The 16,822-nt window shown below is 37.8% G+C and overlaps 1 protein-coding gene across 2 annotated transcripts in view; it reads right to left on the bottom strand.

Annotated features, from left to right (window-relative positions):
• Positions 1-16,822, bottom strand: part of CDK19 (cyclin dependent kinase 19) — a 134,445-nt gene that overhangs the window by 110,138 nt on the left and 7,485 nt on the right. The window contains exon 2 of one of the 2 annotated variants that reach the window (XM_082306395.1): positions 4,681-4,756. The exons of the other annotated variant lie outside the window; for it this stretch is intronic. Coding sequence (XP_082162521.1) covers positions 4,681-4,756 — 76 coding nt within the window. The remainder of the gene's footprint in view (positions 1-4,680; positions 4,757-16,822) is intronic. 2 annotated transcript variants of the gene reach the window in all.

The raw sequence follows: 16,822 nt of genomic DNA, 5'->3' as shown, positions 1-16,822 counted from the left end.
TCAATTCCAGGTCAGCCTTGGCTTTCCTAACTGCTATCGTTGTAACACCAAACAGCAACTCTATATTTTTCCTGTGTTACCAATCCCTGCGTCTACCTCATATATGCTTCCTTTTTACGTCTGAGTTCAATGAGGAGCTCCTTGTTCATCCATGCACGACTCCTGCTGCCCCTGCTTGCTTCCCTACTTGTTGGGATGGAACTTTGTTAAGCGTGGACAAGGTGGTCCTTGGATATCAATGAGCTCTCCTGGATCCTTCTTCTCTCCAGGGCTGTATCTCATAGGATTCCTCCAAGCAGACATCTGAAGAAGTTGAAGTCTGTTCTCCTAAAGTCCAGGATTGTGATCTTGCTTTTTGATGTGCTCCCTCCACTTAGGATCCTAAAATCCACCGTTTCAGATAAATAAGCCAATAACAATAATCACGTTGCAACTCCCCAAGTTGTTCAAGACTGCAATTTTTCTGAACATTTCCAGATTAACCTCTACTACCATTTGCCTTTGGCTTCTGCAATTCCTCATGTGAAAAGCAACAGACAACCACAAAATTTGGAATTGACTTAGCCACTAAAATAATTTCCAATGTAGATGGCTGCAAACAGTTTGGGGTCCAGCAGCATAAGCCTAGTATCTACTGTCCAAATCAGTCATGAAATTAATCTCTTTCTCTGAATAAAAAAAATGATATTCAAGCAAAGACATTTTACTGCTTTCTCCTACCATCCTTTTATTAACACTCACAATGACACTGTACTTTTCTTACACCGTTAGCAAACCTTATCTATCACAAACAACTGCACTGAAGTTCTTCCATGCTCAGTGACAGGCTACATATCCAGGTATTTTGAAAGTAGCCACTGAAGGGCACTGATTAAGAAAAGGCTTGTATTCTTCTTTTCTCTGAATTAGTTTTTCACAAAATCCACAATTAGAAGTTTATAGTCTCTTTGCTGTGGAAAGCAAAATACTTGAAGTAACCAGCATAATCCTCTCACAGGAAGTAAAGCCTTTGGGACAAGAAATCTCAGATAAAGCTGTATTACCCCGGTACTTGTTTGATAAACAAATACAAAATTCCATTATCATTAGCTGTTTGCAGACTTTTAAAGTTATACCTATTGGCTCATAACAGATGATGGCTAAGGTACTTCACAGGAAAAAAATACCCCTAACAAATAATACCCCTCTGGTCTGTTTCTTCTGTCTCCATTTGTTGCTCTAAGCAAGCTACTTAGATAAGGTAAGGAGCAAAAAGTAAAACACAAAGGCAGCAGAACTGAATAAAAGTCTTCCTTTCCCCCCAAAAAGTACTTAAGTTACCTTTTCAGCATAATGAAGAAAAACTTTTCCCAAAACATGCATCAGATTATGTATGAATGCAGTTTATTACCCTTGTCTATCTCCACACTTGATTACTTTCAACTCTTTAGTTTCCTTCTTCCAAACCAAAGGATACAGGAAAGTTGCTCCTGCGTCAAGAAATCTATATCCTCGCCCTAATACACAGTAGCATAATCATATTCTCTTCTGTTGTGCAGGCTTCCAATGTATCTTTAAACTACCTTGCAATGAATATGCTCTGATGTCCTGCCTCTGAATTGAAAGGATCAGAGTTTTCTTAAGGCCTTAATGTCTAAAAATGTATTTTATTTCTATTCCATCTTCTGCAATGGAAATTAAATTAACAAATTCCTAGAGCCATTTTGTCTATAAATAGTTCTAGGAATTCAGGAATTTTTTTTTGCCCACGTTACAAAAGCAATTAGAAATCCCACCTTGATGTTCAAGCAATAATGAAAATATTTCATCCATCATTGGTTCAAAAATAAGCTGACAAGTCTTGAGCTGAGAGGCATCACATTTGTTAACTAAATAATCATGTAAAAATGAAAACTCTATATTTCATTAACCCTCATGCATATTTTCCAGCTCTACTCTTCAAAAATGCTGTTGCTTAGGCCCAGCAATAGTCTGCCTCGTAACAAGAATACAGAAATAGTTGGCATTTCAGTTGTTTTCAGAAGAGACTCAAGTTACAGGGAAGGAAGAAATTAGCTTTCCACCCCCCCACTCCCCCCAATTCTTTATCGTATAAGAATCCCCTCTAGTATTTTCATATTCAATACAACAGAATTGGCTAACATAGTGATTCTTTCAGCAGGTATCACCCTACAGTTGAAAGAAAGTAATCATCTCTTGCCCCAGGAACCACTGCCTATATGATGTTCTCACTGACATAAGCCTTCTTCCATGAAAAGCTCATATTAATAGAGGTAAAAGAGGCTTTACGTTTTTCAAAATCCTAAGCAAAGACAGACCAAATTGATCTGTAACATGAGACGAGAGGAGTAGTACGCCTTTTCTCTTAGGGAAAGTTAGCCCATAGATCTTATTCTGAGTGTCTATGCAATACTACACACAAAATGGTCTTGAACTGCAAAACTGAATGCCTTTTAGTTCAGCAATATATTTCTCGAGCACATTCTTGAGTGTCTTCAGGTTATAGAGTTATTAAAATATTCTGAACACACACACACATGCACACAGAGAGAGAGAGAGCCAAGCACACTGGTGCTTCTTCCATGTTCTCAGCTTCCACAGAATATGGGTGGGGTTTGGGGGTTTGGGGTTGGGGCGAGAGGGGGGTTATTTTTGGGGGGCTTATTTTTTTATTATTTTCATTTTGTTTGTTTGGTTTTGGTTGTGGGGTTTTTTGGGTGTGAGGTTTTTGTTTTGTTTTGTTTTTTTAAGACGTCAAAAAGAACCACCCATGATATTTTAACGCGGCCTTTTTCCAGGCTGATAATCTTTATTTAATCAGTAAATATTACCTCCTTTGTTACCTATCTAAGCCTTTAAATACAAGATCAAATATTAATCCATTAATTATAAGTCTGATTCTCTTTGTGGAAAATGCACTTCATTCTGCTTGTTTCTGTATGACAAAAAGTTCATATTTGTTTTTCAACTATTTCACCTTTACCTTTTTCACATTTCTAATATTTGACTAACCTGAAATTTCACCGAGGCAAACAGTAATTTGCTACATTACCTCAGGTTATAGAGTTTTATGGTAAAGTCTGGAGAAGAATAAAACATCATTCAAGGAAGAATTACAGGAAGAACCATTGAGAGGATTTAAGCAACTTACACAGTAGTTGTGAAATTTCCCAGGCTGTCCTGAGCTTTGCACAAAGCTTCATCAATTTAAAAAACAAAACCAAAAAACACTACACACCAAGACTGAAATGGTGATGTATCATCAGTGGAAAAAAATAATTTGACACTGTCTACTTCCTCACGATGTTGTTCCCAGGTATGACAGAATCGGCCCCATACCACAGTGCTATCATGACAACAGAAAGTCCCCTTTGGACTATTCCACACATCCTCTCCATACTAGTACAATTTAAAACAGACAAAAGACAGACAAGAATCAAAGAAACATACAAAAAAAAAACCCCTCACTGCTGTCAAAACAGACTTTATAGTAACAAGAATATAATCTAGTACTGACATTAAAAGAGGACTTCTTATTTCCTCCAAAGGCAGAAATATGAGCAAAAAGGCCGCGGGGTAGATTCTGTGTAAAGTGACCGACAGCAATGCAGCCACCTCTCAAATCCACAAGTGACCTTGACCTTACAGTGACAAGAACTTTAAAAGGATAGTAGCTTCATCTGCTAAGTCTCTTCATGCAGAATTACCATGGGCACTACATTACACACAATACAGTGGTTTGTTCAATTCATAAACATTGTGAGTTTCTAATGCCTCACTTTGCATTGCACACCTGACTGCTGTATTTCAATGCAACACGACTAGATTATAAAAAGCTTTAGGCACAAATCATATCACACATTTCAACAGCCCTTAGCATAGTGACAGCATTTAAACAAGGTAAATATTTAAATCAAGTGTACTACTTTTGCAATGCAAGAAATTCTTGCATTACAAAATTTTACTCACTATCCAGCACTTTGACAGTAATGCACATTTTCAGTCATAAAACAAACATTTAAAGATCAAAATCTGTCTTCACATACAAACACCTAATTCTTACCAACTTTGAAAGAATGATATACACACATATGTATGGGCACTACTGTGCTTAAAAGTGTGCACTTTCTGAATCCATTTTTTCCTCCTAACACACATGTAATAAAAATACAATTAAAGCTGCTTATTTTGCTATGAATTTTCTCTGTGCTTAGCAAAGCAAATAAGGAATGAGGAGAACAAATTGTTCTCAGGTGCGAAAAAAGAGTAAACTACCATTCACCTGAAACAAAATACGTTATTAACAAGTGGACTGACAACTGACAGTTATAATCTTTCAGAACCTTTTGCCTTCAAGTCATTTTACAAACATCGAGTTTTAACCTAAATCTTCATTAAAAGGTTCATATTTGTATATTTCCCTCTCAACACATAAAAGCAGATAAAACAAAACTATACCAGAAAGAGGGATTACCATTACCTAGCAAGAACATCTCTTTCCACTCAAAAAAAAGTATTATTTAGAAAGCATTTTAAGAAAATGTTTGAATAACTTTCATGCTTGCACACGTTAAGGAAAACATTTAGAAAAACTTTGTGTTACTTAAGTCAGAGAAAATAACATCTCTTATCTGTTGAATAATAGTGTCAGTAAAAATACTTTCATTCATGTACACTTACTGCAATCTCTCTACAGGCCGACATGGAAATCCCTGTACCTTCAATTTGCTTCAGTGCATACTCCTTTTCATCTTTTCTGTACACAAAAAAAAAAAAAAAAAAAGGAATATTTTTAGCTCTGACTTATATTACAGCAATCAATACAAGTATAATGGTTTAGTTTAATCTGGTATGGATCACGAAGCTGAAAAGCCAACCTGTTTTTATGCATAATACTTAGATATTAAAAGTAAGTTTCCTTTTTACATAGACTTCAAAAATTCCAAACTCCCACATAAAGAAACTTTGTTAGCCTACACCCATTTCTCTCTGAAACCATATAGATAACTGCAAATACATCTACATAGAACTCTGGAGGACACTCTTCCTGAAATTCCAGGATACTGCCTCCTACCATGAAAAGCAGCACAGTTGTGTCATATCCCATGCCTGGAAAACTCTCTTAGAAATACCTAGGAACTGCAAGGATCTTACTTGATTTTACCAGCCACTGTCAATCCACTTTTACTTCTGAAATACTATTATGTTTTAAACTAATTATATTTATTGAAAGAACATGAATTTCACTGGGCAAGTTTGTGTTTGCCAGAGCACAAGCACAGAACTCTCTGAGTGCTGGCTATCAGAAGACCCCTACACTGCATATGAAACTGCGTGCTCTCAAGTACAAAGCCAAAACACAGTATTATCCTTTTAAATAATCACAGTTTAAAGTGATTTAGAGGGAAAACCAACAGAACAAGAAAATGAAGTAGCATCTCAAAGCCCTTGTGATACAACACAACCAGCTTACTGCCTGTGGTAAGGTTTTGCAGGATCCAGCTATCATCAATAGATGTTGATAAGCACCGATGCCCACAGTGCTGATGGCATGTGGGTGCCAAATCCCTATGGCATTTCTGGTAGACTTCAGTTTCCCTCTTGTCCAGTCCCAAACCGTTTCATTTTGCTATGCTGAAAAATTAACTGGAATTAGTTTCAGCCTCTCTTGCTTTTAACTAGAGGTCTGTGTCCTGCCCAGCTCCAGCCTCTTTGCCATGCCCATCTCTGAAATTCATGGGATGAGAAGTGGCTGAGTGGAAGAATGCGGAGAGGGGATGAGATTGACCAGAAATTAGAACCGCCTACGCGTATTAGTAACTACAGGTAATCGTTTTTCTCAGTAATTTTCAGTAGCAGCTAAACCCACAATGCATATATGTAGTGAACATTGTGCTTGGCTTCCATTTTGCCCATTTTGCACTATGTTTTTTGAGGCAAAAATATGACAAGAAAAATTCCAGATGTATTGTGACTACACATGAAAACTCAGTGCACTGCAAGTTTTGCAAAAAGTAAATCCACCTTTGAAGTAGGAGTCACACAGCAGCTGCTACAACTGGGAAACCTGAGTTCTGGTGCTGCACCTTAACTCAGAAATAGTTGTTATTCCTCTCTCAGACAAGCACTTACATGAAGTCTTTGAAAAGATATTCCCTCCAAATTAAAAAACAGAGAAATTCAGTTGTAATGGAACTACCATTTGCTTTATTTCAAGCAGGGTGTTTCAATGTGTTTGGGATTTGGTGCAACGTTGATCTCTAAGGAAGCAAGACCAAGCATGTTAGGCTACAGGCTTGAAGGGCCTCCTTCTCCAGATAGGTTTGGAGTAACAGAAGATCCTTCTGCGGCTGAAACTAAAGGAATGGGTTACTTTGAGGTGACCTGAATGATTTTGGAACTGCCAAAGAGAGAAATACATTCTCCTTCTGCATAGATTTTCCGTGGAGAAATGCCTTGCAACTACCCCCAAAATATTCACCCATTCAGATAATAAGATGCAAAGTTAAGATGCAAATCTTAATAACCAACACACATGACAAACAAACATACCAAGACTGGATCCTCCTCTTCTAAAACAAGCTTTTATTCCTCTATGCTAATGAAAATGAAATAGCCTCGTATCACAGTATTTTAAATATATAACTTCTGACTCTGTACTTTGTGGGGGAACAGACGCAAAACTTTGAGGGCAAAAGAAAGCTTAAGAAGTTACCATTACTAAAATTAGGCAAAATACTGCATTAACAACTCCTAAGAGCTGTTCACCAAGTACACTTTGAGGAGTGACTTCAGAAGTGGACATTGTCTGCTTCCTAAGCACAAGGATTCACCGGGATCTACTGACACGATAATTCAGATTCCTTCTTTGCTCCCCAGTGAGCAGCCCTTTATTTTCATGCATTAGTCATTTACAAGAACTTGGCTCAAGATGCACATGCAGAACCACGAAATGTGTAACTTTTCAGGTAATAAGCTCATACCTTATCTCACAGAAATTGCTTTTGATTTCATTTATTAGTCCAAATTTTAAAGTTAAATAATAATTGCCCATCCTCTCTCATACCCGGTTCTGCTATCTATGCAGATGATGTGAACTGCAAAGTATTAACTCCGTAACTCAGATTGCTTACTGAGACTGTGAAGACAAAATTACATTGTCCACAGAACCAAAACCAACTCTGGACATTTAAAATTGGGCATAGCTTTTAAACTATGGTCATGTTTAAATTACGCAGTACAGAACAATCCTATGCAGACGTATCAGCTTGAATCCCAGAACAATGTAGTCACTACAGCACTGCAGTACATCCTTCTTTCGGCACGTCTACTTAACCAGGCACATCATCCTACTGATACGGCTGCCTTTGAACTAGTTCTACAGATGCAAGCATTGCCTTCAGTTCCTCAGACCTTCCCAGACTGAAGGTCACTGCAGAGACCGGGCATGCTGTTTGGCACACACCGCCTTCAACAGCATTCCTTAACACCGCTGCCACTGTGAGTCTGTCACCACTTAACAGCCAGCCACTCTACGCAGGATTTTAAGATAAAAATGAGAAATGATGAAGGATGTTTTAAAAAAATAAACAACCCAACAACTTAAGATATTATAGTAAGATTGCCTTCTTTTCCCACGTGCTGAGCTGCAAACAACATACTTCTAGGACACTAGGTTTTGTGAACATTGAGCAAAAATGGGGATAATTAAATACTTACCTAAAATAAATGGGTATCAAGGATAAAGAACCCCAAAGATACCATATTCTAGATCTCACAAAATGTTTTTTTACCAACAGCTTCAGAATTATAAACATAGCCTCCTTTAAATACATAAATATCATGTACTTGCTTTGGCAGAAACGCAAGCCTATATGAATACTTTTCCAAAGTTAACTGTTCTTATTATGCAAACATAATAGCTGTTTAAAGCACTTGCCAAAAGATATCCACCAACTGGTATTTTAACTAGTAATATTTCCCATTTAATAGTAATCTCAAGATAGTTTGAGAAAGAAATAAATATATTTAAAACTTCAGTACCAAGTCAGCCAACGCAACCTGATGAAACACACAATTCTGGTTACTCACAATAAAATGGTATTAAATGGACAAAGGAAAAAAAAATAGGTACTTTATTAGCTATTTCCCCACTTGTAAGAATTCAGTAAATAACGTCAAATGGTGTGTATGATAGCTAGTAAGTATACTGTTCAACTCTCTAAAGACCTATGCTCTTATGAAACACTTGAGGCAGGGGGAAGTATTTCTACTTCATGTTAAATATACAGAAGAACTCTAGTGAACTTTGAACACACTTCAAGAACTTGTACAGAATTATACAACAGGGAAGTTTTCATAAATCCTTTTCTGACAGATCCTACATCAGTACATTTTTCACTAGAGTGGAGCAAGTGTGATTAAGTTTAAAAACCAAAGCCAGATGACAACAAACTACACAGCTCTGGTATGAGGCAAAAGCACCCATGTTAGGGATAGCCAAGCAGAAGCAAGGTCTTTGTCCATAATCATTTTCATCTGGTCCACAGAAATACTGGCTTGGGAGCAGGCCAACTAACTTGAAGGTCCTGTTGTCTGCGGCGTTTGTCTGAGGGCAGGGAGCAAGTGGCATCAACCAAGGTTTAATCAAGCAGGTTCTGTTAAACAGCCACCCCAGGCTAACAGCAGCAACGTGCTCACTGAATCTGAGCAAAACACACAGCAAAACAACTGAACAGGAACTTTAAGTTGCTGCAACTCAACAATTTTTATTAAAGCTTTTCAAAACTGATGCAGAAGAATTTGCCTGATAAAACAGGTATCGGGTCACATCTCCACGAGGCTTCTCCACGCTCCAAGTTCCCTTATCTGAAACTCTGGGCAAAAACTAAAACAAACATTGTTTCTAGTTCCAGAGCTTTACCATTCATGCTAGTTTAACAGGGATTAACTTTTTACAAAAATGGAACTGATGAGATACCCCTGTCCTCAAAACTTCTTGGGTCGGTATTTTAGATAGCCATAGGCAGCATCCAAACACAAGGCTCCTCATGCCTACCAGCTAATAATTCAGAACATCTTTCTCTTATAAAAATCCATACCTGTATAAGGCCATAGCCTGGTCTTTGAGCTTAAGCTTTTCTCCCTTACCAATAAATATCCTGTTTTGTGAGTCCTTAAGGTTAACATCAACATTTTAATTTCTACAGTGCAAAGGAAAATTCTGTCCTCTTTCCTCACAAAATTGTACTCAGCTGGCTTATGTCCAATTGCACTATTCAATGCAGAAAATGAAAATATGATTATTACTTCTTCTGGGTAACAGTTTCAGTTTCCATTTGCCAAATGCTTGGGAAAGAACAAAAAGTACCAAATTCACTTTAGAAGGGTGCAGTTCAGAAGACTTGGAATAATTAAAACATTTCAAAGGAGTTAAACTGTCTTAATTATTGCAATTGTACTTCAGAGTGCTCCCATCTTATGAGAAACTACTTTACAAACAAGCCAATGAAAAACTAGAAACAACTTGCCCAAGATCATAAGAAAAAAATAGGAGGATTTGAAAATAGCGCATGGTTCAAACTATTGTTTTAGCCCTATTATTCAAATTTTCAAAAACTTTTAATGATGGTCCATCTTGAATTCATATAATTTAACATACACTACAATTTCAGAATTAATTATCCACATCAAGGAACTGGCTTGAAAGACTGCAATCACACTGAAGGTGCAACTGTGACTATCACATCAGTTAATACAGATATTAACATTACAGTATATACTAATAACAACTTTTTTAAGTGCACAATATCATAAATCAAAATAAATAAATAATAATTAAAGTGCACATTTTCTTAAACAAACGAAGCGCACCATAATAACATTCCAAGGCCTAGCTAGAAGAACCTAATAGAAAACAACAATTCACCCTTGTAAGCAACACTAATGGAATTTAAACATTTGTGAATTTGTAGGACAAAGCCTGGGAACACTGAAGTTCAGTGTTCTTCAAACACAGTACTGCCTGGAACACAAGGTTCATACAGAGACCTTGTTACGCTCTAATCACTTTGTTTAATTGCTGCCATACAGCATAAAGTTAATCACTCAGCAGGAGATCACCAACAAGAGTTACAAACTTCCCCCCCCCCCCCCCCCCCCCCCAGATAAGGCAAAACCATGACACTGAAGCACACCCAGAAGTTAACAGAAAAAACCCTGCGCGGCACCTGGAACATAGCAGCAAAGCCACTTAATCGATCACCTTCAGCACTGGTTACCATATGCAAGCTGCTTACAGATTTAACTCTATACAGAGTACATGGCCATAGCCCTTTACAAAGTGGTACCAGTAAAAGTGGCTGTGATTGACCGGAAAAAGGGACCTAATCCTTCCCAAAAAGTGATGAGTTCTTATGCTTTAGTGTTTTTTATGCATATAGAAATAGCCACTAACCCAAAAGAATGACAAGATCAAAAAAAATCCACACGTAGTACCACTAGGGTACATGTTCTTCAACGGACTAGGAAAGTAATTTTCTTTTATCATTATCCTCAAACCACATCAAGCCTTATCCAGTCAGCAGCTCAGCCAGCTCCTTTTCATCCACACGGCAACCAGCCACAAACGACAGAAGCTGGGAATCTACAGGCTGATCTTAATTTATTTCTAGAACACAGTATACATGCTAAATTTCCAAGCATATATATTAGTTCATTTTCAGAGCTACATAAGAAACTCAAAATATGAAACAGTAAGGATAGCAAGCAGAAATTTAAAAGAAATCTACGACCATATCAGTCCTTTAAAAGGTTTGTCTTTCTTCACCTTCAAGGGCAGCTGTCTGCTGCTCTGCTAAAAAACTTCACAGCAGCTACAGGTTGTTCCTACAGCCCAGTCCCAGACAAGTTCAATACAGCATGGATACCTGAGTTACGTTTGGCTGCTTTTGGCCATGAAAAGAATGGAGGAAACCAGCAGACTTTCACTTCATTCCACTACGGTGAAAAGTTTACCATGTCAGTAGTGTCTGTGGACTGTGTGGCTGGCCTGCCTGCTGATGCATCCCTCGGAGGTTTGGTGGGAACCTTCTCGGTGTTGCAAACAGAAGAGCACACGTGTTACAGCACAGGAAAGGACTTCTCATGCAGAATGAGCAGACGTGTATGTCACCTCATCTGCTCAAACCTGGGCCTGGACTTTCCTCTTAGTGCCAGGGTGGGAAGCCAACCTCCCCAGCAGGTAATGACTACACAATCTTTAAAAGTTGAGCTTGCATCTTATCTGAACAACATCTAAAAGTAAACTTGGGGAGTGGGAGCAAGGCAACAAACCTACACCAAACAGGACAGCCTGTACCATGCAATATAAAAAGAGCTAGAATGAAAAGAGAATCTCCAAGGCTGATTCAGGTACACACAAAGAAAACATTTTTCAGAATGGAAACGGTACGCTACCTGTCATATTGTATTTCTGCATCTCTCGTCTCACAAGGCCGTTATAATCTCAATTTTCAAAAAGGGGCCTGAATACTACACAGCTCATTGGTGTCACTGCCTGACGACACCCACTGAACTCTGCTAGGTCTCCCTCCAGACGTCCCAGACGACACCAGCTACCCCAGCATACACAGACAGTAACACCAGAAGGCAGCAACTCTCTTTATCTTCTGCCACCCCCAAGACTTGAAGTCCATACATGAAGCCCTTCTGGAATCTATGAGCACAGCAGAAATCAAAGGCAGAAGTTTGTGTCATTTTAGATGTTACTCTTATCAAAATGCAACAATACCAAATTCCTGAACACTAAGCATAGTTTCCTACTCCATTTTCCAATAATTTTATAGACTTGCCAATGTCAGGTACTTGCATAAATGCATGTCCAAAAGAAGGCTAGCTCAGGACTCACAATATAAGCTGTGAATTTTTAAAACAATGATTTTTTTTTTTGTTTGGTTGGGTTAAAAAAAAACTTCCAAAAAAGAGAACTTTTTTTGTTTGTTAAAATTAGCATTCTCAAATTAAGTCTACTATAAACGTTTATAAATTGGCAGAGACATTCAAATATAGTGCAACTGATTACAACAATTAGCCTTCTTTAAAAAATATCTGACTTTCATTACATACATTATGAGAAACACACAGCAGAATAGTTATACAGAGCTTAGCCTGCTGGAAAATCTGGCATATTCCAGCCATATAAAAGAGATCATATTAAAAGCACCACTGGCATCAGATTATGGATAGACACTCAGTGTTATCATAGTACCTTATTAGAAAGGGAACTATACCCACGTTTTGTTCTATTGTCTGTAGAATATCCCCAGATGTACCTCTAAAAACTGCTGGCTACCCTTCTGTTCGTTTATTCCTCTGTAAACCAGTCTATGAACTCAGGAGGAAACGTGCATGTTAAAGAACAAGGCAAGTTCTTAAAGTGATGCTAAGCTACTTGCCATTAAACATAACACCCGTATACTGTGTGCTTCCACAGAGCCTCACAAAAGATGCTAAATACCTATGAATAAACCCCCCGATCGTCACCTGCCATAACTGATGTGTTCTTTATGTATGAGATGACAGCTGATTAAAAAGACAAAACAGAAAAATCTTATCTGTGCTCAGATTCACTGTGTTGTTAAAAAAAAAAAAAAAATTTCCTTTACCCAGCTATAATTTCATTAGACTGGGAGTGGGGAGTAGAGGTCTCTTAATATCAACATGAGGAGACTGGAACTATTCCAGCACCATTACACATAACCTAACCATATCCTCTTCCTTTTTTCCCCAGTAGTTTCCAATTCAGAACATAAAAAGCAGATCTTTGTAGCATAGATAACTTCTAACTGTTAACAACAGTTTCAGACTATTTCACAGTCATAACCACACACAGATTTTTAAGATCTCTGTAATAACAGACCATTGGAAATCTTACTAACCTTAGTCTTATTAAAACTTAGCCTTTACACTATAATAACAAAACTCTGTATTTATAAGGAAAGAGAACACAACTTCAGTCACTGCCACCCTCATTCCAAATCTATTGATGAAGATTCGGAGACCTCAACCAGCTACAGGGTTGTTGCCATTGCTAAAGTTAGACTGGCTCCAAAATAATCTTGAGTGACCGATAACTGTGAATTTCATAGGAGTAGATGTATTTTCTAACAGATTGGCATAAGCAGACTTGACAGCCTGTTTATAAAAGTAAAAACTGAAGCGTTCGCATTAAACCTTGAAAGCTGTAAAATTATTCTGCTGCTCCAGGTAATTTCTTCCAGCATTTGCTATATTAAACCAAGGGGATGGAGCTGTACCTGATCTTATTTCTTTATAGACAGGCTTGATTACAGATAATGAACAGATTTAGGAAATACCTCCCTTCCAGAAAGGATACTGCATGTGAGGATTTGTTATCTTAAAATAAGGAACAGCAGCAGGAAGGAGAAAAATACCTCTGAAATAAAGAGGAAACAAGCTTTTATTTATCTGTGATTTATTTACCAAGGCCGCAGATACAGGGTCCTTTAGACTATGCGAAAAAAGAATCTGCCCTTTATTTCATAAAATCACTTAGAAGAAGAACGTTTGTGACTAACTATGAATGTCAAGAACATTAGCTGCCTGGTTTTCAGTAATTTTATAAGTATAGGTCCTAAAGCCATAGTGTAAGAACATACTGTAAGTACACAGTCCAGCTTAATGTGCATCATGTCTGTTTGTAGTGCTAAATCTGGCTAAATACTACAGATTTGATAGGTGGAAAATTACTATTAAAACACCATATATTAGGAAGCCTGTATTTCTTTTGAGTCTCTTTGGCAAGGACCTCAGTTTGAAACACCAAATACAGATTTTTCTTCTAAACCATTTTAATGCATTAAGTTCACCTATAGCAGAAGAAAAAAATACTGACTCAATGCAAGACCTATCAGAAGGACAACAGCCTAAAACCTGCAGTTATTTAGTTTTCCTTTTCTAGCTCATGACACAATCAAATGCTTCCTCTCAAGCACACAGAAAGCCCAGATTTATCAGAGATACCTGTTGCACAACAAAGCACATTTATTATAGTTGGAAAGTTGCTGAGTAGAAGAAACACTGTCACAAGAAAGTATAAGGACCAGAACGAAATTCTACAAAGTCACCACCGGGTCCAATTTCATTCAGTCTGAAATGGAAAAAAAAAATCACTATTGCTAATGAAGCATCTATATCTTTTCCCTCACTTCAACATCAGGCAATTACGATTTCACAAAGTTACAGATGTCTTTATTCCAGCTACTATGAGAGTCTTGCTACTTCCCAACAAAGAACAAGGTCTTTAGTCAACAATCATCGTTATCTGTTCCCAGGGAATCCAAGTCATATTCTGCCTCCTTCTAACTTTAAAACTGTGCGTCCCATAGTGAGAACAGGCTTCTCTCATGCTCTTTCTGTAGCTTAAGAGCATCATTTGGATAAAGTTCTACACTGACATTTTTTTCCCACCACTGAACTCATGCTAAAGGTAGAATAAATGACATTGAACTTGTACAGTCTTTTGGTTGTTCTGAACTGAAGATCAAATTAAATTTGGTCATTTGTCTACCCCTATTTCTCATTTGGAGCATGACAGAATTAGGCAAAGGAACAAATGGTTATCCTGTACAATGACTGGTTTTGATCAAAAGGTATGAACACAAAGCTAACTTTGAAGGCTACAACACCCTTGAGAACATAGCAACAACTCATACAGGAACTCTGTATCAGGAACAGACACATTCAAAGACACAGGCTGAAACCCACTGTCAGCTGCACTAACGATAATGAATCAAAGCAACAAACATGGCATTTTTGAGTGAGCTAGGTGATAAATCTTAGTATGATGTGGTAATCCATGGGACTATGAATACGGGTGAGAATTTTCTCTAAACACCTTTGAATTTGCAGAATTCATGAGCTGTAAGATAAGAAGTATCTCTCTCAAAAGAATCTACCTAGGAGTCAAAGAGATAATCTCATGCTGCTAGAATTTCATGCATGAGTGGCCTTTGTATCATCAGATCTCTTCAGGCACTCGGAGCCCATGACATACCAAAGAGGTGGGAGAGTCAAGGACAACTGCAGTCAGAGCAGAGTCCCAGCATCACCTGTGTGAATGCTTCCAAGTGCTCTAGTGAAGACAGGGAAAGAAAGGAGGGACAGCAGAGACGGAAAACCTTCTGGCCACATAAAAAGAATTTACTTTTCCTGCAATTAATGCATGAGGAAACCAGATACACTGCTTCAAAATAGCAAGTGTCCTACTTTACCTCCGGATGTAGTTTCCATTCCAGAAGATCTAGCTTCTGCCTCTGAGTCAATTGCCTATAACTTTTCTTTTCACTTGACTGTAAAAAGAAATCAATAGCATCTTCTACTTAAGTCAGCAGGGAATGAACAAAAAAATAACCATACCACACGTGAGGCCCAGTTTATGGGAACACATGTTTAAAGCCATACTGTCTGAGGCTATTCCTAGTTTGTATCTGTGCTCTTATTTAGCCCAGAACCTTTATCCTTAAGTGAACGGTCCGACACTCCCAGCACACACAGGAAGCTATAGCTGTTGCTTTGCCTATTGGAAAACCTGACCTCAGCATGGTTTCATCTACAAGACGAATGACTAAAATTTTTCAAGACCGTGAACTTTGGAGAAAACAGACATGACAACTGAGGGAGAAACAAGCAGTTATGCAGTAACCTCATCTGAAAATATTTATTTGAAAACACCTAATCCCAGAAAAGACAGAAGCAAACATGAATAATGCCCTTCAGAGATCCACTATTCCCATAATCTCAGCTCCTCCAATCTTTCTCACAAGAAAAGTCAGTTCTGCTTTCCAATTAAAAAAAAAAAAAAATCCTCCCCTGCCCCCCCCCCCCCAAAAAAAAAAAAACCCACACACTTAGAGACACCAATTTTGCAAAGGTCATTTAACACTCTCTCTACAACATTCCTTTCAGACTGTCTTATCAGATACACTAATATTTCATAAATTCTAAAAAAACCCACCCTGCTAAACCAAAGAATTGTGCTCCCACAGAAAAGTATAAGAACATATTAATAAGAAGTTCAGATACTTAACTTCTGTATCAGTTGATTTCAAGACTATCACAGGATTTTGTTAATAACAACTAATTTTGATTTAAAAGGTTTCTCTGCTTTTTTTCTTCCTGAATCTGTTGAGATAGCTGAAGTTCACAAGCGGTATAACAATTTCTAATATCATCACGACTAGCATTTTTATCTGTCAGTCATCTAACTTATAGTCAAGCGATCCATGTAAACCAAGTCCCCAGAGTGGGGAGGTCTTTTATAAACCTAAATTATTTAGATACCTGACACTCGTAAGTCAAGTCAGAACAGTAGTTTTTGTATTTGCTATACAAGTAGAAATTGTTCTTCATTTCCTAAAGTCACATGCCAAGTTAGCCAATTTATAGTCACATGCCAAGTTAGCCAATTTATAGTCACATGCCAAGTTAGCCAATTTGTTCTAAAAGCAGTTGTCCTGGACCAGTTTCAGCATTACTTCAGGCAAGCACGCTGTTATTGAAACAAATAAATCTTTCAAAGTTCTAATACTTTGTTTCATAAGAGAGACTGAAAAAAAAAAAAAAAATGGAGCCTGTGTCAGTTCTCGAATGCCAGCAAAGAAGCTCAAGAAACGACGCATCTTTGGGAGCAGAGTGTAAGAGCTGCCAATCACTTCCGCTAACGATCTCTTCCTCGATCATACACGTGGACTGTATCATCTCCTGAACCGTACATTGAGCAGCAGTGAGCACATGCAAATAG

The sequence above is a fragment of the Platalea leucorodia genome (genome assembly GCF_965183815.1).
Source record: "Platalea leucorodia genome assembly, chromosome: 3".
NCBI lineage: Eukaryota > Metazoa > Chordata > Aves > Pelecaniformes > Threskiornithidae > Platalea > Platalea leucorodia.
This window is presented reverse-complemented; position numbering and strand designations above follow the sequence as displayed.